This window comes from Muntiacus reevesi, chromosome 2 (genome assembly GCF_963930625.1).
Source record: "Muntiacus reevesi chromosome 2, mMunRee1.1, whole genome shotgun sequence".
NCBI classification, from domain to species: domain Eukaryota; kingdom Metazoa; phylum Chordata; class Mammalia; order Artiodactyla; family Cervidae; genus Muntiacus; species Muntiacus reevesi.
Window position 1 is genome coordinate 64404664 of NC_089250.1, and position 26768 is coordinate 64431431.

General features: G+C 42.4%; 2 protein-coding genes and 1 non-coding gene across 6 annotated transcripts in view; 2 read left to right on the plus strand and 1 right to left on the minus strand.

Moving 5' to 3' along the window:
- Window positions 1-18412, minus strand: part of MROH8 (maestro heat like repeat family member 8) — a 39527-nt gene extending 21115 nt beyond the window's left edge. For both annotated transcript variants that reach the window (XM_065921969.1, XM_065921968.1), the window contains exons 1-5: window positions 18126-18412; window positions 13712-13833; window positions 11278-11423; window positions 7802-7924; window positions 487-566 (exon numbers count right to left, since the gene is read on the minus strand). In XM_065921969.1, coding sequence (XP_065778041.1) covers window positions 487-566; window positions 7802-7924; window positions 11278-11423; window positions 13712-13833; window positions 18126-18412 — 758 coding nt within the window. The remainder of the gene's footprint in view (window positions 1-486; window positions 567-7801; window positions 7925-11277; window positions 11424-13711; window positions 13834-18125) is intronic.
- RPN2 (ribophorin II) overlaps window positions 17955-26768 on the plus strand; it is a 49914-nt gene continuing 41100 nt past the window's right edge. For 2 of the 3 annotated variants that reach the window (XM_065921965.1, XM_065921967.1), the window contains exons 1-2: window positions 17955-17996; window positions 21852-22045. In XM_065921965.1, coding sequence (XP_065778037.1) covers window positions 17978-17996; window positions 21852-22045 — 213 coding nt within the window. In that variant the 5' untranslated portion in view covers window positions 17955-17977. Of the gene's footprint in view, window positions 17997-18144; window positions 18273-21851; window positions 22046-26768 lie in introns of those variants that run through there. The other variant, XM_065921966.1, reaches the window with a different exon arrangement.
- Window positions 20845-20966, plus strand: LOC136162307 (small nucleolar RNA SNORA26). The gene has a single exon (XR_010662110.1). It is a non-coding gene; the product is annotated as a small nucleolar RNA SNORA26 (small nucleolar RNA).

Below are 26768 nucleotides of genomic sequence, written 5' to 3' on the forward strand. Positions count from 1 at the left end.
GCTAGAGTCTGATACAGCAAACCACAATTTTCCAAAGTGTATTGTGCCGAATGCTTGCTATTTTTTGCTTTTGAGTTTGGGGACTGCTGAGAGGACCCAAGTTTAAAAACCTTTTAACTACAGGACTTCTTGGGACCTTTAATCAGTTAATGTGCCTTACTAAACTCTAAGAGAGGTAAATAGCAGATAGCCCTTCCAAATTTCTCAGGCCATGGACTTCTGCTGTCATGAAGCATATACAGGAATACTTTTAACACTGAATATACTCTGGACACAACTGAGTTCCACAGAGGTTCTAGTAGGTCTTTGAGATACAGATGGGAGCACACATGAAAGCCAACTTCCTACACAGAAACATGGATCTGACTTCCCCTTCTCTTTCTAAATAGTTTTCAGGAATCAAAAATAGGGAGCATGTCTGTGGGCTCTGGCACTGGCCCTGAATGAGGAAGCAGGATGCAAGCACAGGGGGCATGTGGGTCTCACCTGAAGTCAGCGATGGTGATAAAGACCTCCTGGAGCACAGGGCTGAAAAGAGATTGCAGGGGCTCCTCCTCCACCAGGGTCTGCAGTCAGAGGGAAAGAACTTTAGAGAGTTGAGAATGGGCTGAGCCATTAAGCCAGATGGCAGGACCTCTGGCAGGCCTGCTCCTGGGTTCCGCCGGGCTGGCAGCAGGACTGTGGCCAGGCTAGGAGTATAGTCTCTGAGGCCTGGCTCTGCCTCTTACTAGCTGTTTGAGTGGATACCAGCCTGTACCTCAGTTTCCTTATCTGTAAAACAACAGTACTATTTACCTTCATAAGTTGGTTGTGATAATTAAGTGAGCTAATTCATTACTCAATGCATGTGTGCTCAGTCGCTTCAGTCGTGTCCAACTTTTTGCAACCCTGTGGACTGTATGTAGCCCGTCAGGGTTCTCTGTCCATGAGATTTTCCAAGCAAGAATACTGGAGTGGGTTGCCATGCCCTCCTCCAGGGAATCTTCCCAACCCCAGGATCAAACTCACATCTCCTGCGTTGCAGGTGGATTCTTTACCCAGTGAGCCAACTGGGAAGCCCATAATACTCAGGAGCCCTCAGTAACTGTGAGATAGTGTCTGTTAATCATTATTTTCATGACTAGTGATTATTTCCAGTTTAGGCTTCTTAACTCTTCTTGCTACTAAACCAGCGATCTCTTCTCTAGAGCTTAGTCTTATTCTAACTTGCTTGTCCTGGAAAACAAATAACTTTACAGATTCCAAACTGGCAGAAGGAAAGCAGCTTTGCACTACGGAATAAACCTGCAGAGTGGTAGGAAAAAAAGAGGCTCTGGAGCTGGATACACCTGGGTTTGAGCACTGGTTCTGACTCTCTCGCTCTCTGTGACCCTGTGTGTCATATTGAACTTCCCTGTGCCTGAGTTTCCTTATCCGGATGGAGAAGATGAGCTCTATCTCAAGGAGTTGAGCTGAAGAGCAAATGTAAACGGTTGTAGGGGCCTCCTTACGGGACCATCTACCCAGCCTCTCTGGCAACTGCCTTCGGCCATCAACAGCGGGTGTTCCACAGCCACGTTTCTCTAATATTTATTTATCCGGCTGGGCCAGGTCTTAGCTGCCACAAGCATGATTTTTGATCTTCATTGTGTCATGCAAGATCTATAGTTGGCAGCATGCAGGATCCTTAGTTGTGACATGCAAGATCCTTGGTTGCGATATGTGGGATCCAGTTCCCTGACCAGGGATTGAACTGTGTCCCTTGCATTGGGAGCATGGAGTCTTAGCCACTGGACCACCAGGGAAGTCCACACACAGCCATGTTTCTGCTAAGTCATTTTGTTCCACTAACCACAACTCATCTGTCTAGGAGTACACACCACAAAGTCAACTCACTAGATTCTCTCTCTTAGGAATGCTAAACTGAGACAAGGAGCCCCCATCTCTGTCTGGCTGGTCTATGAAAAGGAGAAAACTTAAAATTTGGGAGCACTGCCCTATGGATAGGGTAACCTATCCATCCAAATTTTGGCAGGACAGAGGTGAGAGGCGGGAGAGGAAAGCTGAGGAGGAGGGAGAGGGAGGGAGATGGAAATGCACACAAAGGAGGAAAGAGGTGGAATGTTCTCACTGGGCATGCGGAAATTTCTGTGTGTGTGTTGGGTTTCATTTCCTTTCTGGAGCAAGATGCTCTTTCTAACACAGGATTCTAGGGAACACACAAAGATCCTAAGAGTAGATCTCCCCTTTTAGGTTTCTCTTGCCTGCCACCCAAAAGATCTCATTTAGAACTTAGGATGGTGCCCAGGAGGCAGTGCTCAACAAACATGCCTTTTTCTGAGTTTTTGCTTTCTCTTTTCTTGTCTCACTTTTCAACTTTGGTCAGGTCTTGCAGATGGACTACTTGTTCTTTCTGATTTCCTCATGGAGTTTACTTATTTGTATGGTTCACACTCTGGAAGGGACAAAGCATCACACTTGGCCTTCAGGCTGACAGGCCTCTACTCACTCAGATCTACTTTTCTCAAGGGCATTATCACTAAGGTCACAGGGACAACCTGGCATTTGGGTGTTAAAAGGTGAGCACATCATCCTCCCATGCAAAGGACAGGACTCCTCTGCCTGTAATTGCTGAGGACGGCATCCTTTCCCAGGCTTGTCAGAGAGATGATTTATGGTTTCTCTCCTCTATTTACTTCCCACATCTGATCTATCACAGTGATAGCCCCTTCCTGCTTTGCACAGATTCTGACTCTCCATCCCTATAGCCATTATTTCTACATATTCCTGTAACCACTCCCACGTGGATGAAGGCAGTGCTTTTTAGCTAGAACACCAGGCCTGCAGTTCTGATTTCAATCTACCTGACCACTTCTGTCAGAATAATCTTTAAAAAAAAATTTTTTTTTATTGGAGAATAGTTGATTTATAGTGTTAGTTTCAGGTTTACAACAAAGTGAATCAGTTGTACAGACACACACACATATATATCTCTCCACTCTTTTTCCCATAAAGGTCATTACAGAGTATTGAGTAGAATTCCCTCAGTAGGTTCTTAATAGTTATCTATTTTATATAGTGTATAATATAGTCATATATATATAGTCAATCCTAATTTTCCAATTTATCCTCTTCCCTTTCACCCTCTGATACCATAAGTTTGTTTTCTGTATCTGTGATTCTACTTCTGTTTCTTAAATAAGTTAATTTGTACCTCCCCTTTTTTTAAATTTGTACCCTTTTATAGATTCCACATATAAGTTAAATTCTATCTTTTGTCTTTCTCCACTTTGTCTCTTACTTCACCCAGTATATCTTTTCTTTTTTTAAATCAGTAAGGTATGAATGGCTTATTAGATATTCACAATTATGCTAACCACTATGCGGAATCAGAAGCTGAGAGACTTTTTGATTGTAAAGTATTTGTGTAGCAGGGACCTCCCCGGTGACTATCCAAATCACAGCACTCACCCTTTCTCTGGGAGCTGCCTCTAATACACAGGGAGGGAGGGAGGAATGCCCAGAAGTCACGGCATCATGATACCATGCTGTCCCCCTGACACATCTGATTGATGCAGGAGTGGAGAACAGACCCAGCCTGGGCCAAGCAGACTCTCTCCCCCAGAATGTGGAATTAAGGAATGACAGACACAGACAGACAGACGGAGCTGCGAGAGGTTAGGGTCATAGTGATGGCAGAGCAGCCCCTGCCTTTGAGACTTCTGGAGGTGTCCTGGAATGGGCTCTTTTGGAGCCTTGATAGGTAAACATCTTCCTTAGACTCTAAACGAGATATTCCAGGATCTTTTGTTGGTTTTAATTTTATATGTAATTATTTGGCTGTGCCAGGTCTTTGCTGTGGCATGAGAACTCTTAGTTGCGGCATGTGGGATCCAGTCCCCTGACTGGGTTGAACCTGGGCCCCTTGCATTGGGAGGGGGAGGCCACTGGACCACCAGGGAAGTCCCCATCCCTTTGTTTTTAACGTGAGTCAGAGTTGATCTTTGTTGCTTGATTCAAGAAGAATCTTAACCAATATTAACAAAATGAGACATTTGTTTCAAAGGTCTTAATGAAAGCCATACAAATATTACTATCTCCATTTTCCAGGCGGAGCTAGAGGTTCAGAGAAGTAAAGTGGTTTGTCCAAAATCACAAAGGTTGTGCTGGACAGAACTAGAACTAGAAACTGTGTCCTTTGATTCCTAAAACAGGTCCCTTTCCTCTCCATCCTTCTGCATCAGGGAGCTCAAACTCTCACTTGGACAACAGGACAGAATTTCCTATTCGTTCAGTCTACTGTGAACTGCCTGTCCTCTGTACTCCTTCAGCATGCATTATTCATGTCATAGAAGAGTCTTCCTAAAACATCATTCTCATCCATTTCTTACCGTGCTGCTCAAGTAACACAGAGCTTCTTCAATGTTGAGTATACGCTTTACCAGATGACATAGTAGTAGGGTTTTGTGGAGGACCTCAAGGCAGAATTAGGGTGGAGGCTCAAGCTGCCAGAGGAAAGCTAAGAGGCATTACAGACAAGTCCAGATACATTAAAATTCTGCAACAGGAGGACGTTTCTGGTTATCCACTGGTTAGTAATCCACCTTGCAATGGGGGGACATGGGTTGGAGAACTAAGATCCCAAATGCCTGTGAGGCAAGTGAGCCTACATCCCACAAGGAGGGAAGCCCCCAGGGTTATGAATAATTCTGCCATAACTCAGGATTACTACTTCACATAGCCAGATCCTAATTTACCCCTCAAAGCCCCTACTCACTGGTTCTTTCTCTCAACCCTATTTATCACTTCCTTTTAAGATTAGATCAGGAGATCTGGATTAATTTCACTCAAATCTTGTCATTACTTTATATCCCGATTGTCACTGTAGTTCTTCTCTTTTCTATTAAAGTTCTCCACATATTGTTTACATCTTTTTTGATTTTGAAGTAACAGACATACAATAAACTGTACATATTTAAAGCGTATAGTTTAATGATTTTGAACATAGGTATGTATGCATGAAATCATCACCATAATCAAGATATGTATCACTCCCAAAAGTTCTCTTTTTCTACCTTGTAAATTCTCCCTCCTGCCTGTTCCCACTCTTCTCCTACCTCCAGGAAAGCACTGATGTGATATCACTATAGATAAGTTTCCAGAATTTCATGTAAATGGAATCACAGAGCATATTCTCTTTCTATCTGGCTTCTTTCACTTAGTATAATTATTTTGAGATTCATCCAAGTTGTACCACATATTAACAGTTCATCCATTTTCATTGCTGAGTAGTATTCCATTGTGTGGATATACCAAAGTTGGTTGATCCACTCATCTGTTGATGGATCTTTGATTTGTTTCCAGGGTTTAGTTTTTACAAATAGAGCTGCTATAAAACACTGGTGTACAAGTCATTGTATGGATATACACTTCATTTTACCTAGGAATGGAATTGCTGGGTCATCCGGTAAGTATATATTTAACTTTTTAAGAAACTGCCAGTTTTCCAAAATGGCTGTGCTATTTAAATTCCCACAGTGGTACATGGGACTCTTAGTTGTGCCACATCCTCCTAACATTTGGTATCACCTTTCTTTTTATTTTAGCCAGTCTAGTTGGTGTATAGTTGAATCTCATTGTGTTTTTTTAAAAAAATATGTATTACTTCTTTATTTGGCTGTGCTGGGTCTTAGTTGCGGCATGTAGACTCTTAGTTGCAGAATGTGGGATCTAGTTCCCTGAACAGGGATTGAACCCAAGCCCCCTACATTAGGAATGTGGCATCTTAGCCACTGGACCACGAGGGAAGTCCCTCTTGTGGTTTTAATTTGCTTTTTCCTAATCACAGTGATGGAGCATGTTTTCATGTGCTTATTTGTAAATCTTCTCTGGTGAAGTAACTGTAACAGATTCTTTTCCCTCTTCTTTTCCATATTCTGCTCTCAGCTTCCTTTGCTCTTTTTATCTGGACACTGAAAAGCCATGCTTTGTCATGGATCAAGAGAAGACTGGCAAATCCCATAAACTTCTTTCTTTAGAATGACCCTGGTTTTCTCTTCAGAACTGCCTCTCCTCTTGGCTGTTGGAAGCAACACTCTTTTAGCTCTTGCACATGGTCTTGAACAATGATGTACTGACCCCTGGAGTTTTCTGGTGGACACTGACTCTCCTTAACTCTTCCAGGCTGAACCCTGTGCCAGCCCAAACTTGGGTTGATGCCTGACAGTAGGTATTTTGCTACTGGCTGGATAGATTCAGGTGCAAAGCATGGGGAAATTCAGTGTGCTTTTGCTTGTAGATCTTCTGAGCTGACTGGTTGAACTATGTGTCAATCCACTGCTGCCAATTTTTGTAGAGGTGGGATTGTGGAATCATGCCATTTTGGCTGAGTCCTGTGGCTGCATATAACCCTCTTTCCATGGAGCAGAGCCAAGTAAAAAGCTTCACTTACCCTTAAATCTGCATCATATCATTCTGTTCTATTTGATGTATTACTTGGAATTTTTCTCAACCTACTTATGCGGTGTGGTCACTTCCAAACTATCTGTAAACTCTTGAAGGGCAAGGAATAACCCTGTCAGGAAATTTGTATTCTTTTCAAAGCACCACAGTGTTCTGTGTACAGAAGATCTTTGATATAGTCTGGCGTGCCTATGGCCTCACTCACTCAGTTGTGTTTGGCCCTTTGGTTCCCCATGGACTGTAGCCTGCCAGGATCCTCTGTCCATGGGATTTCTCAAGCAAGAATACTGGAGTGGGTTGCCATCTCCTCCTCCAGGGGACCTTCTCAACCCAGAGATTGAACCCATGTCTCCTGTGGCTCCTGCACTGAAAGGGGGATTCTTTACCATGCCTACCACTTAATAAACCCATCAGCAGGTGAGCCTTCAATTCTGAAAACTAATCATCAATCTAATCAGCCTTACAAATCTGTGTACCTACGGGTGTACCTATGGCTGATTCTTGTTGATGTGTGACAGAAAACCACAAAATTCTGTAAAGCAATTTTCCTTCAACTAAAAATTTTTTTTTTAAAGTTAAGTGCTTGTCTAAGTGCATCTGGATCCTTTGACATGGAACAGACCGCTCACTTACTCTTCTGTGCCCTTACTAGACTTATTTAAACTTTCGTTATAGTATCTGTGACATTTGATTGGCTGCAGGAACAGAGATTATATCTTTGTGGCCTCAGTTCCTAGGACACTGTCTGGAACTGTCAAGTACTTAATAAGGCAATGAATGAATGAGTGAGTGGCAGAGTGTGGCTAGAGTTAAATACAAATAGGACAAAATACAACAATAAAAAGGATACCATCATGTTGCTCAGATGTAAAATACATGTTAGGTACTGTGTTCTGTGACTGGCATTTCTTTATTTAATGCTCTCAGTAGCTATGTAAGGTATTGGGTTGGCCAAAAATTTCATAACATCGTATGGAAAAATCCAAACAAAATTTTTGGCCACTCCAACAGATACAGCTATTCTCATTTTATAGATGAGAATACTAAGGCACAGAGAAGTGCAGTTCTTTCCCAAAGTCACACAGCTAGAAAGAGGCAGAAGTGGCACTGAACCTAGGCATTTGATTATAGAATCTGCTTCAAAACTACTGCTTGCTTATTTAAATGCTGTTTTTTCCCTTCCTAATGCTCTTTTAATTGATTTTCAAGGATGATTATCTTAGTGGAGTACCCTTCGTATTTCTTCTCTATGCAGAAATACTGATATGAAAAAGAAGTTAAGGGAATTGATAACATAAAAATTTTGTTGTCACAGAATTTGCAGGGTCACAATAATCTGGGATAAGGTCATAATACTTACACTTAGCAGATGCACAATGTCTGCTATGTGGCTATGAATGAATGACTCTGTGGTTTCATCAGAAGGTAAAGTTCGGCTGAGAGAAGACAAAGATCTCAGGGCTGTCAGCTTCTCAAGTTCACTCTGAGTTTGTGGGAAAATGATAAAAATACAATTCTACATTATCATCTCCCTTGATAATTGTAAAAGGCTTTTGAAAAGCTTCTTGGAATGTTTTAAATGACTGACATCTCATTCAACCCAAGGTTAGTATTTTATTACAAGGAATAAAGAAGTTGCAGAGGAATAAAGTTCCTTGTCCAGTGGCCCTGCCTGAGTTCGGGTCTTCATTTTCCCTCTCAGCTAGATTTTACTAAGTACTCCACAATGGCTCTATCCACCTTTAGTCTGCATCTCCACCTACCTTCCCTGTTTGTGTGCTGTGTGCTTAATCGCTCAGTCGTGTCCAACTCTTTGCAACCCCATGGACAGATCTGCCAGGCTCCTCTGTCCATGGGGATTCTCCAGGCAAGAATACTGGAGTGGGTAGCCATGCCCTCCTCCAGGGTATCTTCCCAACCCAGGAATCCAACCCAGGTCTCCTACATTGCAGGCAGATTCTTCACTGTCTGAGCCACCATGGAAGCCCTCCCTGTTTATTGCTATCTGATTAAGTTTCTTAAAGGTGACCTCTGATGCTGTTACTTCCAGCTCTCCTGATGTCATTAAAAATTCATTATTTTGATTCTTTGTTTCCTATTAAAATATAAGTTCTGATTTGATGAATAAAATCTTTTGTATTATTTCCTTTTCTGATTATAAAAGCAATGTCTATCATACAAACTTTGAAAAAATAAGGTATTAAGAAGAAAGCAAAAGACACCGATAATTCTACATATCATGAGAAAATTTCTTCCAGTCTTTTTTCCCCTACATGTAGATGGTACAAATTGGTATAAGCCCTCTGGATAGCAAGTGGCAATAGTAGCAATATATAGCAATGGCCTGATTTCCTATCACCTGGATTAGTAGAACAAGCCTACATTGGGTTACTCTGCTCCAGTTTTGTCCCCTCCTAGTCTATTCACCCAGCTATTACCAGTTTCGTATCATAAAATGCAATTTTAATCAGGTAACTCACTCTCTACTGACAGTAAACTCTTTTCAACAGCACCCATTAAAGTCAAGGCCCTTCTCAAAGTGAAGGCAGCTAACCTCTGCCATTTCATTTTCCGCCTTGCCTGGTAGCATACTGAGTTTTAGCCCAGTTAAGTTTCATGCTGCCATTTCTTGCTTTTGGGTCTTTCTGCTTTCTCAATTGTCTACACTTTTTGTTTACTGACTGAAATCTATATATACTTTAAGACTTAGATCATGCATTCTCTCCTGAAGTTGGGTCAAGTAGCCTTCTAAGTGTATCCATAAACCACATGTATATACTGCTAACGTGGTATTTGTGATACTGTGATAAAGTTGCCTTCTTACTCATCTGTTACCCTGACTGGCTGTGGATTTAGGTCAGGGCAGGGAATGGGCTTTTATTTTTTTTCTTGAATTCACTGCAGCAATCCAAGCCCTTTATTAATTACAAAGAAGTCCTTTAGAAAGCCCTACTGACATGAAGTATAAAGGAAAGTCCAAGTCAAAAGTGAAGATCAATACTCTGGCCTTAGGTCTTTAAAAAAATTTTTTTACTGGCATTATACATAGAGAAAATATAAAACTTGTTGAATTTTCACAAACGCCAAACACCTGTGTACATATATTCAAGGGAAATGAAAACTGGATCTCAGAGAGGTATCTGTACTCCCATATTCACTGCAGCATTATTCACAGTTAGATAGATGGCACAGTGGTAAAGAATCTGCCTGCCTATGCAGGAGATGCAAGAGACATGAGTTCAATCCTTCGGCCGAAAAACTCCCTTGGAGTAGGAAATGGCAACCCACCCAGTACTCTTGCCTGGAGAATTCCATGGACAGAGGAACCTGGTGGGCTGCAGCCCACAGGGTGGAAAGGAGTCAGACACAACCGAGCACACATGAACATAGAAATAACCCAAGTGTCTGTTGACAAATGACAGAGACCTTGGGCACTGATTTAGACGTGCCAGACTTCTCTGAGTTTCAGACATTCTCTTACCCTTTCTGCCACAAAGTTGTTAAATGTTTCATTTCCTATTTCTGGAACATGCATGCGTGTGTGCTGTCACTTCAGTTGTGTCCGACTCTGCAACCCTATGGACTGTAGCCCGCTAGGCTCCTCTGTCCATGGGATTCTCCAGGCAAGGATTCTGGAGTGGGTTGCCATGTCCTCCTCCAGCAGATCCTCCCAACTCAAAGATCAAACCTCCAATTTTAACTTCTACTTTCTCCTATTCATTCCTTAGACTTGAGCTGAAAGGTTACTTCCTCAGGAATGCCTTCCTTTACCCCCAGGTCAAGACAAATTCTTTTGTTATATGCTCCCACAGAATGAATGTTTCACTTACATAATGAATACTGCATTATTAAGTAGGATAATACAGATCTATAGTTACTGACCAAGAAATTTCTTTTCTCCCCCACTATCTCTGATGTGTGCTTTTCTATAATTACATGCATTTGTATGCACAAGAAAAAGTCTGCAAATAAATACACCAAAATGTTAACAGAAGTTATCTTAGGAGGAAAACTAAGATAACTTAAATCTTGGGGGGATTAGGGAAGATTAACCTGTTCCTTTTATTAGTTTTCTTTGTTTTTATAGGAAATTAAAAATTTTTATAAACATGATTATAAACATAAAAATAATTCAGAAAAATATGTAAATATATTTATTACAAATACAAAAAACACACATAAAAGTATTGTGGATAAAGAATGCCACCTGCTATTTCAGTGAACAAACGGTGCTGTGCCCGTCAAGCCATCAGCCACTGCAGCTGCTCCGCACCTTCTCACACGCACTAAAATGATTAATTTGAAATGTCTGCTTTTGTGATTAGCAGTCCATCTTTTGGGGCTTTCACTACATAGTTTTTTTCCCCATCAAAAACTCCTTTTTATCCTAACTCCTCCCTTACCAACAGTCCCTCAGAGCTATCTGAAAGACTGTCATTCCAGTCCTTAGTGTGAGTCACTCAATTCTATTGACTCTTTGTGAGCCCAGGGACTGTAGCCCACCAGGCTCCTTTGTCCATGGAATTCTCCAGGTAAGAGTACTAGAGTGGGTCGCCATTCTCTTCTCTAGGGCATCTTCCCAATGCAGGGATCTAACCTGGGTCTCTCGCATTGCAGGCAGACTCTACCATCTGAGCCACCAGGGAAGCCCTTTAGTCCTTAGTAACACCTCTGAAAAAGCATAACTCTTCATTTGCAGGTTATGCTTTTTTTTTCAGTTAACAGTATACATATAAGTCAATTTTATAGCCTATAGTATAAATGCTTTATATAAAAAATTTTAAGATATCTGGTAGATGAATAATTGGAATGACTTGGAAGATCGCTTGCGCCTACCTTTAGTTCACCATTAAAAAACTCCTGGATGGATTGGATCAGCTGCTCAACAACGACTTCACCGAGGGGGCCTTGGTGGGTCAGGTGTCTGGAGGTGTCTGTGAGGGATTCCCTGGGGAGTCCAGGGATTTCCGTGATGTCCGAGTCTAACACCGAAAGAAAGACATTGGATGATGCCTCTGTACTGTGTGAAGTCATACTGTTTAGTGGGGAGAAACCCTGGACATCAAGATAGACAGGTCCTGTTCTCACCTTTCCTACTTCCTCTGCAACCCGGGACAAGTCCCTCCCGTCCTGAGTCTCAGTTTCTCAATTACAAACCAACGTGCTCCAGTGAGTGAAGTCGCACAGCCGTGTCCGACTCTTTGTGACCCCATGGACTCTAGCCCACCAGGCTCCTCTGTCCAAGGGATTCTCCAGGCACGAATACTGGAGCGGGTTGCCATTTCCTTCTCCAACGGCCTCCGAGGGCCAACGGCCTCCAACGTTCTCCAAGGTTGCCTAAACTACAAACACCTTTAAGGCTGAGCTGAGGCGGGCGGGTTATAAGAGCATGGATTTTTCTCAGTTTGAATCCTGGCTCTTCCACTTTCTAGCTATATGACATTTATTAAATTAGCCTGTCTCTTAGAAGCTTAGATTCCTCACCAATAAAACAGGGTTATTGTCGGGGACTGAGTGAGGTAGTACATACAGAAGACTTATCCCAGTATGTGGCCCACAGTAAGCACTTAAATGGTAGATATTCTTATGTAAATCCAAAAGTCTTTGACCCTGCAGTGACTAGAGCTTAAAATATAGTGGCCACTTGTGCTGATGATCTCTTTCCAAATGGAGCAGGTAGCTGAGTAAGTGCTTGAGGTGTCTCCTTCTTGACCTGAGATATAGTAGGTTGGCCAAAAAGTTCGTTTGGGTTTTTCCATACCATCTTATGGAAACATCTGAACAAACTCTTGGGCCAACCTAATACTCTAGAAGCACAGGCTCCAGAGTCTGCCTAGGCTCACATCTTGGTTTTGCCTCTTTCTAGCTTTCTGACTTTATGCAACCTTAGTTTCTCTGGGCCTATTTCTACATTTCCAAAATGGGGATGATAACAACCTTCTTTATCGAGTGACAAGGATTATGCTGGCATCATTTTCCTCTTCATGTAGTTTTTGTTTTTTAAGATTATAAAATACACCAATTCTGTTTAATAACCAAACTTTTCAGGAAAAAAAGGAACACTATGATACCAATTACAGTGATTATAAAATAAATATATCATGATTAGAAATGTTACAATGTGAAGATGTGTATCTTATAATTGAGGAAATACAATAATTTCATTGCCAGTGAGGAACACAGTGTTTCCCTTTGGGCCTTCCTAGATTCAGGTCGTCTTATATCCTTGCTTCCTCCATTTCTGATATCAAATTCCTTATTCCTATGGGCAAATACCTTCCTAGTTCCTCCCTAACACACCCATCAGCTCAGGGTTTCTCTACTTTTGTTCGCTTAGCGGTTTCCTGACTACTGTCTTCTATACATTTCTCCCACTGTCCTGCCACATGTCTGTCGTCCACTGGAAGCCCATGTTCCTGTTCACCTATGATCTTTGCACAGGCTTTCCTTCTGCCTTCCTGTTTCTTCTTCCTCTCCCCACCTTCCCTTTCTCTCTTTGCCTAGCTAATCCCTACTCATCCATCACAGCTCAACTCCAGGATCCCTTTCCTGAATCCCCTCTTTGCCCATTTTGGCTAAGTATCCTCTGAGCTGCTAATAAACCTTCCTCTGTCTGCTCATTACTTCCTCCCCAACCCTTAATCACATGTATTATACTGAGCTCCAATCATTTGTTTATAAGTACACTGTTCTACAGCTAGATCAGTGTTGAGAGACAAAAGGGCTTCAATAAATATTTGTTGAATGAATGTACAAGTGAATGAATGCAGTTCCTCAAACACACTGTAGCTGTTCAACTTTTTCATAGTGCTTACTACAACTTGTAATTACTTTGTTTGTTGTCTGTTTACTTTTTGGGGGTCATTTTCAGCACTACAATGTAAATCCTATGAGGGCAGGGATCACGTTGGCCCTGTTCATCGCTGTATGCCCAGCAACTGGTCCTCAATAAATGTTTGTAGAATAAATGAAAGATAGCTACGCTGTAACCCAATCCAGCAACCATCCACATCTAACTCTCCCTTCTCAGAATCCTTCTAGCACTTAGACTCTGTGCAAGCCTTTAGGGTGATCTGTTTCAGGACCAAGTTTAGATTTCTATATACCTAGAATAATATATCATCTCACTTTGCCAATCACATTCCAAGGTCTTAAAGTCAGGGACCAAACTCGTTGTCAAAATCTAGTTGACAGCTGGTCACCCTGAAACTTGACTTGACAAGAGATTCCCTGCTCCCAGCCCCACTCCTTTATCTTTCCCGCATTTCACCTGTAAGTTCAAGGCTACTTGGTTGCTTTTTAATATCCTCTAAGTTGCCCAGCTGCAAATCCACACTTCCTGAATCACTGTCAGAAGCACAAGGCATCACTACTTCTTCTTGACTACAGATCCTAGGAATGAAGAGGGGATTGGAAAAATTAGTTTTTCAGGACTGCTTCTGTCTCAACACTCAAGTGAAAGTTTAAATGTCTCCTTCTCAGAGAGACATTTATTGATCACCAATCCAGATTAAGTACCCAGTCTCATATTTATTTGATCATTTCTTGCATAGTATTTAAGTATTACCTGCAATTATCAAGTTCATGTGTGTTTATTAACCATCTCCCATCAGACTATAAACTCCACAAGGGAAGAAATCTTGTCGACGTGGTCACAGTTGCATATTTGATATGGAAGAGTAAAGGGACAGAGTACGTGATTAAATAGGTAATCCCACTAAGGAATCATAAGTAATGGAAAAAGTATGGGAGGCCCATAAGTTAACAGTCACTCAAGAAAGCAGGTTTACTTTACCACAAAACCAAGAACAAAGCTGAGCAACAAAACTGTGCAGCAGGGAACTTTCCTAGTGGTCCAGTGGTTAAGAATCCACCTTCCAATGCAGGGGATGCAGGTTCCATCCCTGGTCTGGGAACTAAGTTCCTACATGCTGTGGGGCAACTAAGCATATGTGTTGCAACTAGAGAAGCCCTTGCAACACAGCACGAGAAGCCCATTTACTGCAGCTAGAAGAGACCCCATGCATAACAACTAAAGAAAGTTCACACCCTGCGGCAAAGATGCAGCACAGCCAAAAAAAACCAAAAAAACCACCCCCAGAAACCTGTGCAATAGAAGCATGAGGTATACCCAAGCACAACAAAACAATAGTGGAATGAGACGCACATCCTGTTCAATGAGGTCAGTAAGTTAATGATTCCTATTTCATGCTCCTCTGCACACACTAAAAAAGGGATAAGGTGACATTATACTGAAACCTGAGATGATTTACCATTTATGGTGTTCGTTACCCTCTTTTTGCTCATTTACACTGTACCATGACAGTCCCAGTTTGAACACGTAGAGATGAGAAAACTCCCCCACCTGATACAGAGGAGGAGAAGGAAGAGCTGACGATGGAAGCTTGATGTCCACTAAAGAATGAGGGAGAAGGTGATCTTCTCCCCCTCCCCACATTTCCTTTGAGTATAAAACTGTAGGCCAGTAAGTTCTGAGCCCTGCACCCTCCTGCCTATCTGCTTGTAAACCTCACAAGCATCCTATTCTAATAAATCACTTATCTATAACATTGCCTCTCAGTCAATTCTTTCTGTGTTGAGACATAAAGAACTGGGGCTCTTTGGAGCCCCTGAAACATATTTCTGTGGTTTCATCCTCAGTACCTAACATATTGTCAGCCTCATGACAAGTGAATGGATAGGTAAGAGATACTACTCCACTGAGAAAAGAGACTGAGGCAGAACACCGCCCCTCTCTCAACCCCCTTTACCCTTTCCTACTTTTTTTTTCTTCTTATCACACAGTACCATCTATCATTCACTTATTAATGATATTTTTATCATCATTATCCTTCTACTAAAATGTCTTGAATATTCATTGGAAGGACCGATGCTGAAGCTGAAGCTCCGATACTTTGGCCACCTGATGTGAAGAACTAACTCACTGGAAAAGACCCTGGTGCTGGGAAAGACTGAAGGCAGAAGGAGCAGGAGGCAAAAAGGGTGAGATGGTTAGATAGCATCACTGACTCAATGGAAATGAATTTAAGCAAACTCCAGGAGATAATAGAGGACAGGGGAACCTGGCGTGCTGCAGTCCATGAGGTTGAAAAGAGTGGGACATGACTTAGGGACTGAAAAACAGCAACATGTGACTGAAACTTTAAAAGTGACTTCTTTTCTGAATTAGATAATAATTTTCAAAAACAACACAAATATTTTCAAGTTTCTGTGCTATTTATAATGTAAAATCTACAGATGTGATATATTTTTAAGTTTAATCTCAATTAACATTATCTCCAACATTAAATTTACACAATAACAAAGCAATAAGTCAAGCCCTGGTTTGTAGCATTTGCTGACTCTATGGTATAAATATTCCATTTGCAGCCAAATCAAGCTACCAATGTTACTGGGAAGAGATGTGTAGTAAGCACAGCATGATATAATATTTCCACCATTCAGATACAGTAGATACAAGCTACCACAAAAGCACAATGATAAAGGAAAATAATTAGGAAATGATGAATTTTGTTTTTAATACACTTTCATTTTAAGTATATATAATTTAATTCTTCTAATAGCTGTATTTAACAACCAATTTGCAAAATTCCTTTCACTTATGTATTTTTTACTTAGGTATAGTTGATTTATGGGCTTCCCAGTTGGCACTAGTGGTAAAGAACCCGTCTTGACAATGCAGGAGGCATAAGAACCTCGGGTTCCATCCCTGGGTCAGGAAGATCCCCTGGAGGAGGGCATGGCAGCCCACTCCAGTACTCTATCCTGGAGAATCCCATGGACAGAAGAACCTGGAGGGCTACAGTCGATGGGGTCACAAAGAGTTGGACATGACTGAAGCGACTTAGCATGCATGCATGCAGAGTTGATTTACAACGCTGCGTTAGTTTCTGGTGTACAGCAATGTGAAAGAATATATAGATGTATACAGAAAATACATATATATTCTTTTTCTTATTCTTTTTCATTGGTTTACTATAGGATACTGAATACAGTTTCCTGTGCTATACAGTAGAACTTTTCAGTTCAGTTCAGTGGCTCAGTTGCGTCCTACTCTTTGCAACCCCATGGACTGCAGCACACCAGGCTTCCCTGTACATCACCAACTCCTGGAGCTTGCTCAGACTCATGTCCATGAGCCAGTGATGCCATCTAACCATCTCATCCTCTACTGTCTCCTTCTCCTCCTCTCTTCAATCCTTCCCGGCATCAGGGTCTTTTCCAATGAGTCAATTCTTGGCAGCAGGTGGCCAAAGTATTGGAGTTTCAGCTTCAGCATCAGTACTGTCAATGAATATTCAGGACTGATTTCCTTTAGGATGGACTGGTTTGATCTCCTTGCAGTCAGTCCAAGGGGCTCTCAAGAGTCTTCTCCAACACCACAGTTCAAAAACATCAATTCTTCAGTGCTTAGCTTTCTTTGAGAGAGAATCCAACTCTCACATCCATACATGACTACTGGAAAAACCATAGCTTTGAGTAGACAATTTGACTATTTCAAATTTGGCAATTTTTAAAAAGGCACCAGAGATCAAATTGCCAACATCCCAGTAGGACTTTGCTGTTTATTAAAATTCCTGAGAAATTTAACAGTTGACCCTCACAAGCCAGTATGAGGCTTCAGCACACCACTGGTTGTCTTAGTATTGAGTTGGAGGAGTTCTTTATATATTCTAGATCAGTCCTGTCCAATAGAATATTCTGTGACAAGGGAAATGTTCTATATGCTCTATAATTGTGCGCAGTTCAGTATCATCTGCACCAGCCACATGGGGCCACTGAATGTTTGAAATATGGTTAACAAACGACAAACTGAATTTTTAATTTTAATTAAATTCAAGTTAAAATATCCAGATATTTAATGGCTAATATACCATACAATAGCACACTACCAAACAGAGAAAGAACTGACTCTTCCTTGTTTGGAACAGTAGTAGACGGTAATATCCAGGACACTAATGATTGTAAAAGTTATATTGCATTGTGAATACTTTGTGTTCGTAACAGTTAAAAGCAGATTACAGTCAGGCTGTCCCGGTTCACATTTTTAAATTTCCTTCTCTATAAAATGGAAATATTAATAGTACATATATCACAGACTGGGGATGAGGTGTGAATGAAACAAGGTACACGGAGTGCTTAGTACCCTGTCTGGCTATCCCGTAAACGCTCAATAATCTGAGTTACCTAATTAATAAATAAATTCACTTCCATTGGGATTTACATTCTCCTCACACAAACATACGCAGATGAGTTAAAAAGTCACTTATGGGTCAGTTACTAACAACCGAAACAATCTTCAGTGTAAGCTGCCATAATTTTCTTATAAAAACAAAACAAACCCGCAAACGGCTCAAATGTTGCTGGCCCTTTTCCACCGGGCCCTTCCCATTCCTTTAAAATCGGCCGGGTTGCAGAGAGACGACTGAGTGACAGTGCGATCGGCCAATCACAGGAGGCCCCGTCTCGGGCCCACCCCGAGGCCTCGTCCAACCGCCGGCCGGTAGCTTCCGGAATGGGACCGTTGCGAGGAGGTCGGTTCCAAGTGGGCCGGGGCGCGGGGGGTGGAAGCGGCCCAGTACGCGAGGGCAGTGGCGCAGTGCGCGCTCAGCACCGTGCGGCTGGTGAGCGCCTCCCGGCCCAGCGGAACTGCGGGGACTGACCTGTGCCTGGAGCCCATCCCAGCACACGGGGTCTGCCGCGAGTTCCTGGCGTCCCCTCTGGCGCCCTCTTGGAGCCACCTTCCCGAGCGGAAGTCCGCCTGCGGCTCGGGCCGTGGTGGGACCTGCTGGGAGGAATGGCGCTGCCGGGTGAGGCGTTGCGCAGGGCTCGACAACGGGGTCCCGCGGCCCACGTGTCTTGGCGAGTGGGCTGTCGCCCGCGGGAGGCTAGTGCTCGCCATTCGAGGGCCAGCCAGGAGGGGTCCTCTTCCCCTGCGGGGCAGGGGCATGAGCTCGGGCTCTTTGGGGGTCCGGCGTCTGACGGGGGGCTGGCCAACGGTTGGGACTGCGGGCGAGTGGAGGAGAGGGTGGAGGTGGGTGCGGCGCGGGCTACGGGTCCCCCCTAGACTCAGTTGGGGGCCGCAGCCGCGGAGAACCCGCGGTCTGGCTTCACCCATTCATTTGACTCTCGCGGGCTTCCGGGCCAGGTGGCCTAAGAGTGAGCTTTTGGCTAAATCGCCCTTCTTTGGACCGTAGTTTCCTCTTCAGTGAAAGGGGTGAGAAAATCACACCTCCTTGAGAGTTTACGAGCGTGAGTTCTGAAGTTAGGATGTCTCCGGGTACAAACTTGCAGTCTGCCACGTTTTCGTAAAGTGACCCTGTGCAAGTAACTTGACTCCTCTGCCCCTCAGTTTCTCATTTGTTAAATGGTTAGTCTCGTAAATTACGATGGGAGTTGAATGAGACCGTCTCCCTTCATAGTGTAGAACAGTGCGCGGCAATCCGTAAGTACTCATTAAACTGAACTATATTGCCGGGTATTGAGAGGACACTGTGCAGGATGCAACCTCGTGTAGTCTCACAGCAACTTGGGAAATGTGTACAATTATTTCCACTTAACAGAGGGAATCTCAGGGAAGAGATTCTTGCCCAGATAACTTGCCCAAGGTAACAATGAATAAATCTGTGGGCTCACTGCTCCATTAATTGACAGATTGAGGATAATAGAGTTCCTGCAGTTGGATTCTCAACTAGTTAACCTGTCTTAGGGCAGGTAACTATTTCTGTGATTCAGTATCTTGGTCTGTAAAGTGCACAGACTTGGGTATTGTGAGGATTTAATGACTAAATGCACACAGAGTACTTTAGCATAGTGTGGGCATACCCAGCTCATGTTACGTGCTCAGATTACAGCCCCCAAAGTTGTATGGTTAATATCGTTGATATGAGGTAGGAAGATCAGGATACTGGCACAAATGCTATGTTAGAGGAACTTACAGTCTAACTGGGAAAATGCTGGTCATAGCTACTAGATCTTAATGTACTGAGTACATGCACGTATTCAAGGCACTGGGAATTCAGCATTAGTATCTGGATCCCTCTTTTACTTCTTTACACTCATCAGCAATGCTAATGGAGTTCTAACCAGTTGGTCCCCTGGTTTAGACCACCACCATCTTTTTTCTTGAGGTATGACTGTGGTTTCCTGACAGGTGTCTCTTTCTATCCTTGCTCCTCTAATCTCAGCACAGTATTGTTTCTTCTCAACACAAAGTTCCTGTTAAAATGTAAGTCAGATCACTCCTCTGCTTAAAATTTTCTCACTTAATAAAAGCCAGAGTGCCCATAGGGTCGTCCGGGTTTGACTTCTGCTGTGTCTGTCACCTTGTCCTGCTTCTCACCCCTTGCTTAATCCTCTCCAGCCATGTTGTCCTCCTTGCTGGTGCAGAAAGCCCTGTCTGCATTCCAGATTCAGGGTCTTTGTATTTGCTTTTCTTCTTGGGATAGTTTTCCTCCAGATATCTTCATGACTTGCTCCTTCTTTTCCCTCAGGTTTATACATAATATCTCTATTTCTTAGTTAGGCCTTCCAAGGCTGCCATGTTTAAAGTTGTAGCTCTTCCCAGATATCCCTTACATTCTGTATTTTTCTCCATCACCTTCTAAGGTGATGAATAATGTTTCTTAGTTATTTTGTGTCATGTCTTTTCCCACTAGAGTGTAAGTTCCATGAGATTAGGGGTTTTTGTTCCATTTCATGTTGCATTAACACCAAAAATAGTTTTTGGTACATAGTAGTTATTCAGAAACATTTGATGAATGATGATTCACATTCCAGATCTCTTTCTAGTTTTTTTAAAGAGCTTTCACATTCTTTAGGTTATTTAATACACACAAGGGCTTAAGTAGCACAAACACTCATATCCCTAATGTAGGCATCCCTTCATCAACATTCTCCCAAAAATAGTGGAGTGAGAACTCTTTAGATGGACCTGGGTTTGAGTCCAAGATTAGCTGTGTCTAGGCTGTTCTGGTTGTCTTTCTTATTTGTAAAATACCTTTCTTAAAGGGTTCTAGTTCAAACTGAAGTAGATGATATAGGCAAAGGAGCATTAATTATAAATGTTAAACTTGTGATTACTGTTACTTGGAAGGTAGACTGTTCATGAAGCTGCCCATTTGAAAGGATTTTATTCCAATGAAAAGTAGAAATATTTGACTCCTGACATTTCCCTCTGTCCCCTGCGGCATAATAGATGAGGACTGATTTTTTTTTCCCATTTATTCAGCAGATATTAATTCAGTACTACCATGTGCAAGGCTTGGAAATACTGGGATGAATAAAAGCAACAGTCTCTGTCCTTGTGGAGCTTATAGTTTAGCAGAGAAATCAGACATTACTAAATTTAGTTGTAAAAAATACTGCATATTGCCCTTTCCAGTGCCCTTTTAAGGCTGACGCAGTGCCTTAAGAGGCTAACACAGGAGGGTAAAGAAAGTCTCCATAAAACCCAGAGAAGAAATTTTAGAACTCCTCTCTGGATCCTGTCTGGAGTCACAACTGAACCGGAAGATTTTAAGTCTTAGCACTTACTAGTATGTGTATAGTTAATACCAAAGTCATTAAATTTAAACTTGACCTTCAGTTTGAAAAAAAAAAATACTGCATAGAATTGCAAGTTGCTCTGAATGGATATAGAAACAACAACAATAATGTAAAAGAAGGAGTAGCTAGCATTTATGTAACCCTTATTTATATACATGCCACTAATTAAGATTTTCTGACATAATGCATGTAATTCTAACAACCCCGAGGTTGACACTGGTATTATCCCGCTTGAGGAAACTGAGGCACAGACTGGTTACATTGTAACTGCCATGGCCACCTGGCTAAGAAGTGACAGAGCTGAGATTTAAACCTGGCCCCAGACATCTTGTGTTTCACCATAGAACTGGGACCCCATCCAGAGAAGGGCTGCTGGGGGGCTTCTTAAGGAAGAGATACTTGACCTGAAATCTGAAAGTTGACATTAAGCAGGAGAAGACATGCCAAAAAGCTGGGTAGGAAAGAACACGACTCGTTAGAGGAACGGAGAGGAGGGCAGAGAGCCACAGATGAAAGAGTGGGGGAAGAGATCCCACTGGGAAACAGGCAAGGCCACGTGAGGACTCGGGTTTGGATTTGTCCTAGGAGGCGTTGGAGCTACAAACATACCTGAGACGGGAATGGCATGATAGCCCCCGATTTAGATGCCCAGAGGCTGCGGGGGGGCTGTCATTCAGATGGTTGAAGACTGCCCACCGGTTCCCCAGGGTGGAGCCTCCCAGTTCCCTCACCCTTCCTCACACGATTCGGTTCCCAGACCTTGGTGCGCCTCATCTTTGGAACTGTGTACAGAACTTTGAATAGTGTGGAGTGTATTTATTTAACAATCATTCCCCCCCAAGGTTCAAGCACTGTCTTCCTGTTGGCCTTGACAATCATAGCCAGCGCCCAGGCGTTGACGCCCACTCACTACCTCACCAAGCATGACGTGGAAAGACTGAAAGCCTCGCTGGACCGCCCTTTCACAAGTTTGGAGTCTGCTTTCTACTCCATCGTGGGACTCAGCAGCCTTGGTGCCCAGGTGCCAGATGTAAAGGTAAGACCACTTTTGCCTTGGTGGCCTCATTCCTTCACTTCCTTTTGTGTACTTCAAACCTAACTCCTGCTTATTTGAGAATACCCAAGGCTAAGCCAATATCATGAATATTTATATCAACCTGACAGATCCTTTTTTTTTTAAAGAATGACTAATGTATGTTAGGACCATGCCGTGTGTTTTAGTAAAGTATAAGGAAGACCAAGTCATAAATCCTTTAGGAACTTTCTGTAGCTTTTATTGAAACTTTTGCGGTGAGGCTGGGCTTTCCTGGTAGCTTAGAGGGTAAAGAATTAGCCAGCATACTGGAGATTGCAGTTTAATCTTTGAATGGGGAAGATCCCCTGGAGAAAGGAATGGCAACCCACTCCAGTGTTCTTGCCTGGAGAATCCCATGGGCAGAGGAGTCTCACGGGCAACAGTCCGTGGGGTGGCAAAGAGTCAGACACGACTGAGTGACTTCCATTTCATTTCACTTCACTTACAGTGAGGCTGTACTTGTTAAGTGTCCCGTGTGTGTGGCTGATAAATACTAAAAAGGAGTTCAAGATGGGGAGCATTCACTTTTATTAAACACTGACAGTTACAGCATCAGGCAATTCTGATATATTTTTTGAATCTTTGATGAGGAAAAATGCATCATGACTGAAACCTTTGCTGGATTTAGGGAAAGTCTTAAATTGTGAATTTACGTTTTATTCATTACAGCAACACGGACAGCCTAGGGTAGGGAATTAGGGCCAGGTTTCTCACATAAGCCTTGTGTGTCAGTTTCCTATAGTTGTGTAACAAATTACTATGAACTTAGGGATTTAAAACAACGCTCATTTATTAATGGATAGTTCTGTAGGTCAGAAGTCCAGACAGGCTTGGCGGGGCTCTCTGCTTAGTGTCTCATAGGTCCCTTTGAAGGTGTTGGCCAGGCTTGGCTCTTAACCTGGAGGCTCCTCAGGTTGTTGGCAGAATCCAGTTCCTTGTGGTCGTGGATCTGATGTCCCCATTTTATCGCTGTCAAGCTAAGGGCTGCTGTCCACTCCTCACAGCCACTGCCTTTCCTCTCATCTTGCCCTGTCCCCACTTAGATCAGTCATGGCATGTTGAGTCCTTCTTAACTCTTCAAATCTCTCTGACCTCCTCTTCTGCTACCAGTTGGAGAAAAATCTCTGCAATTAAAGGGCTTACCTTTTAGGGCAGCCCTACCTGGAGAATCTCTCTAAATTTTAAGGTCTGCTGATTTGAGGCTTTAATTACACCTAAAAAAATCCCTTCATAGCAATTCTTAGATTAGTGTTTAAATACGTAATCAATGGATGGAAATCTGACAATGACATCTTTAGAATTCTGCCTTTCTTATACTAGCATGGAAATGGCCCCATGTTTAAATGGTTTATGACTAAAGTTTATTTTTCACTTGTACTATAATATGGCCATCAGCGGTTAGCTGGGACTTTGCTCCGTATTCTTCAGGCTAAGATTTAGCCTAGTGGAGTAGTCTGTTTCTGGAGTGTTCTAGAGATGTTGTTACTTCTACAACTTCTCTTCAGAAGAGATATTTGCCACTTCTTTTTTCTTTCTCATTTCTTTGCCTAAAGCAAGTCCCATGGCCGTGCCTGGGTTCAACAGATTAGGGCAATGTAATCTTCAGAGGACAGTGCATTTTAGGGAGTGGTAATGTGTCCAGTTAGCTGCTCAGTCCCTTTGCTAAGGCCCATCTTAGCCTTCTCCCTCACTCTCAGATCCTTTTCATCTTTAACAATCTCCCTCCGACCCCATCTTTTACTTATGGAACAAGCCAGGTCACTTGTCTGGAGAATTGTCTGCCTTTGATTATATCCTCATGTTGTTTTTGAACATATTTTCTTACCTCTTGGATTCTTATAAACCGATAGTTCTTGAGGCTTATTTATATTCAGGGTCAGTTTGTAGGCAGCGCTGTGTACTTCCTTTTAGTGGATGCATAATACCTGATTGTTTCATTTTTAGTTATGATAAAGTTGAATCCATAGATTCAGGTGTTGTCACACTAGTCTTTCTCTTGTATACAGTATATAGCTGGAATTTGTTTTTTAATCTATTCTGACAATCTTGGTCTCTTAGTTGGGGATTTAGTTCATTTATATTTTTTGTAACTGCACTGTTGGATTTAAGCCTACCATTTTGTTATTTTCTATTTGTCTATCCATTCTTTCCTCTTCCTTTCCTTTTAGTTCGAATCTTTTTTTTTAAAAATAGTTTCTCTCTTCTATTGACTTTTTGCTTTAGCTTTTTAGCAGTTGATCTAGAGATTGTAATATACATCTTTCAAAAAAAACCATTTATTTAATTGGCTGTACTGGGTCTTGGTTGCTCCGCGTGGGCTTTCTCTAGTTGGGCGTGTGGGGGCTCCTCTAGCTGTGGTGGACAGGCTTCTCATCGCGGAGGCTTCTCTTGCTGGTGAGCACAGGCTCTAGGGTGCACAGATTTTAGTAGCTGCAGCTCATGGGCTCTAGAGCTCATAGGCTCTAGGCTTAGTATTTGTGGCCCAGGCTTAGTATTTGTGGCCCGGGCTTAGTTGTCCTGTGGCATATGGAATCTTCTGGACCAGGGTTTGAACCCATGTCCCTTGCATTGGCAGATGGATTCTCAACCACTGGACCACCAGGGAAGTCCCTGTAATATGCATCTTAACTTATCACAGTATATTTTTAATTATTTTGCCACATCACAAATAAGGAAAGGACCTTATAACAAAATATTTCTCTTCAAACTTGCATCATTTGTCCTACTGTCATACTTATTACTTTTTTTCAAGGATCACAGCCTTGTGCTGTCTGGTGTCTCAACGTCTCATTTTGTTTAGTTTTATAGTTTTATATGGCACTTTAATATTTTAATCCCGTCTTGGTCAGAACAGGTAGTCCCAGTTGATGTCTTGCAGTCCATTGCAATTGTTTTGGGTTTTTTTTTTTTGATGCTCAAAATGTTCCATTTTTGCCAGTGTGCCAAAATGTTTCTGTATGTGTGTGTTTTTGTGAACTGGTAGTCTTTGAGAATTTCTGATGTCCTCAGTTTGTGTTTCCTGGCTGGGACTAGAATTAGCAATTGTTATTATCTATTGAATATCTCATATATCCAGACACACTGGACATGTTATCTTGAGTGTTTTTAATTCTCAGTTCAGTTCAGTCGCTTAGTGGTGTCTGATTGCTTGTGACCCCGTGGACTGCAGCACGCCAGGCCTCCCTGTCCATCACCAACTCCTGGAGTTTATTCAAACTCATGTCCATCGAGTCGGTGATACCATCCTACCATCTCATCCTCTGTCATCCCCTTCTCCTCCCACCTTCAATCTTTCCCAGCATCAGGGTCTTTTCAGATGAGTCAGTTCTTCCCATCAGGTGGCCCATAATATTGGAGTTTCAGCTTTAGCATCAGTCCTTCCAATGAATATTCAGGACTGATTTCCTTTTGGTCGGATCTCCTTGCAGTCCAAGGGACTCTCAAGAGTCTTCTCCAGCACCACAGTTCAAAAGCATCAATTCTTCCTTCGGTGCTCAGCTTTCTTTATAGTCCAACTCTCACATCTATACATGGCTACTGGAAAAACCATAACTTTGACTAGATGGACCTTTGTTGGCAAAGTAATATCTCTGCTTTTTAATATGCTGTCTAGGTTGGTCATACTTTTCTTCCAAGGAGGAAGCATCTTTTAATTTCATGGCTGCAATCACCATCTGCAATGATTTTGGAGCCCCCAAAAAAGTAAAATCTGTCACTTTCCACAGTTTCCCCATCTGTTTGCCATGAAGTGATGGGACCAGATGTCATGATCTTAGTTTTCTGAATGTTGAGTTTTAAGCCAGCTTCACTCTCCTCTTTTACTTTCTTCAAGAGACTCTTCAGTTCTTCTTCACTTTCTGCCATAAGTGGGGTCATCTGCATAACTGAGGTTACTGATATTTTTCCCTGCAATATTGATTCCAGCTTGTGCTTCATCCAGCCCATCACTTCTCATGATGTACTCTGCATATAAATTAAACAAGCAGGGTGACAATATACAGCCTTGACGTACTCCTTTCCCTATTTGGAACCAGTCTGTTGTTCATGTCCAGTTCTAACAGTTTCTTCCTGACCTGCATACAGAGTTATCAAGAGGCAAGTCAGGTGGTCTGGTATTCCCGTCTCTTTAAGAGTTTTCCACAGTTCTATATGGTCAGAAATATTTTCCTGTAATAGAGGAGAATACACAAGTTCAGAAAGGTTAAGAAAATTGCCCTGTGTCTGCCAACCATCATCCAAATAATGGTCCCCAGGGTCAAATCCAGCTTGAAGTCTATTTCTGTAAATAAGTTTACTGGAACACAACTAGACCCATCATTTATATATTGCTTACGGCTCCTTTTGCACTTTAACAGTAAAGTTGAGTAATTACTAAAGGGAGTTATCTGGCCCCCAAAGCCTGTTTATTCTCTAGCCCTTTATAGAAAATTTGCTAATCCCTGCTGTATGAGAGCTGCACCTATTCAGAAATTCAGATATCTTCCTGACAGCTATTACTTGTTCCTGCCCAGTATTTCTGTGTGTGACTGTTGAAACCAACTTTCCTCATGTTATTGTAAACCTTCTAGGTCAAGGTACCACCTGATAAAATTAGTTTTGCTCAAAAGAAAGTGCACAAGCAGCAGAGTCGTTAGCCCAAGCTTTTGATCTTGGCTCCATCTCGGTAAAATGGGAGTTCTGATGC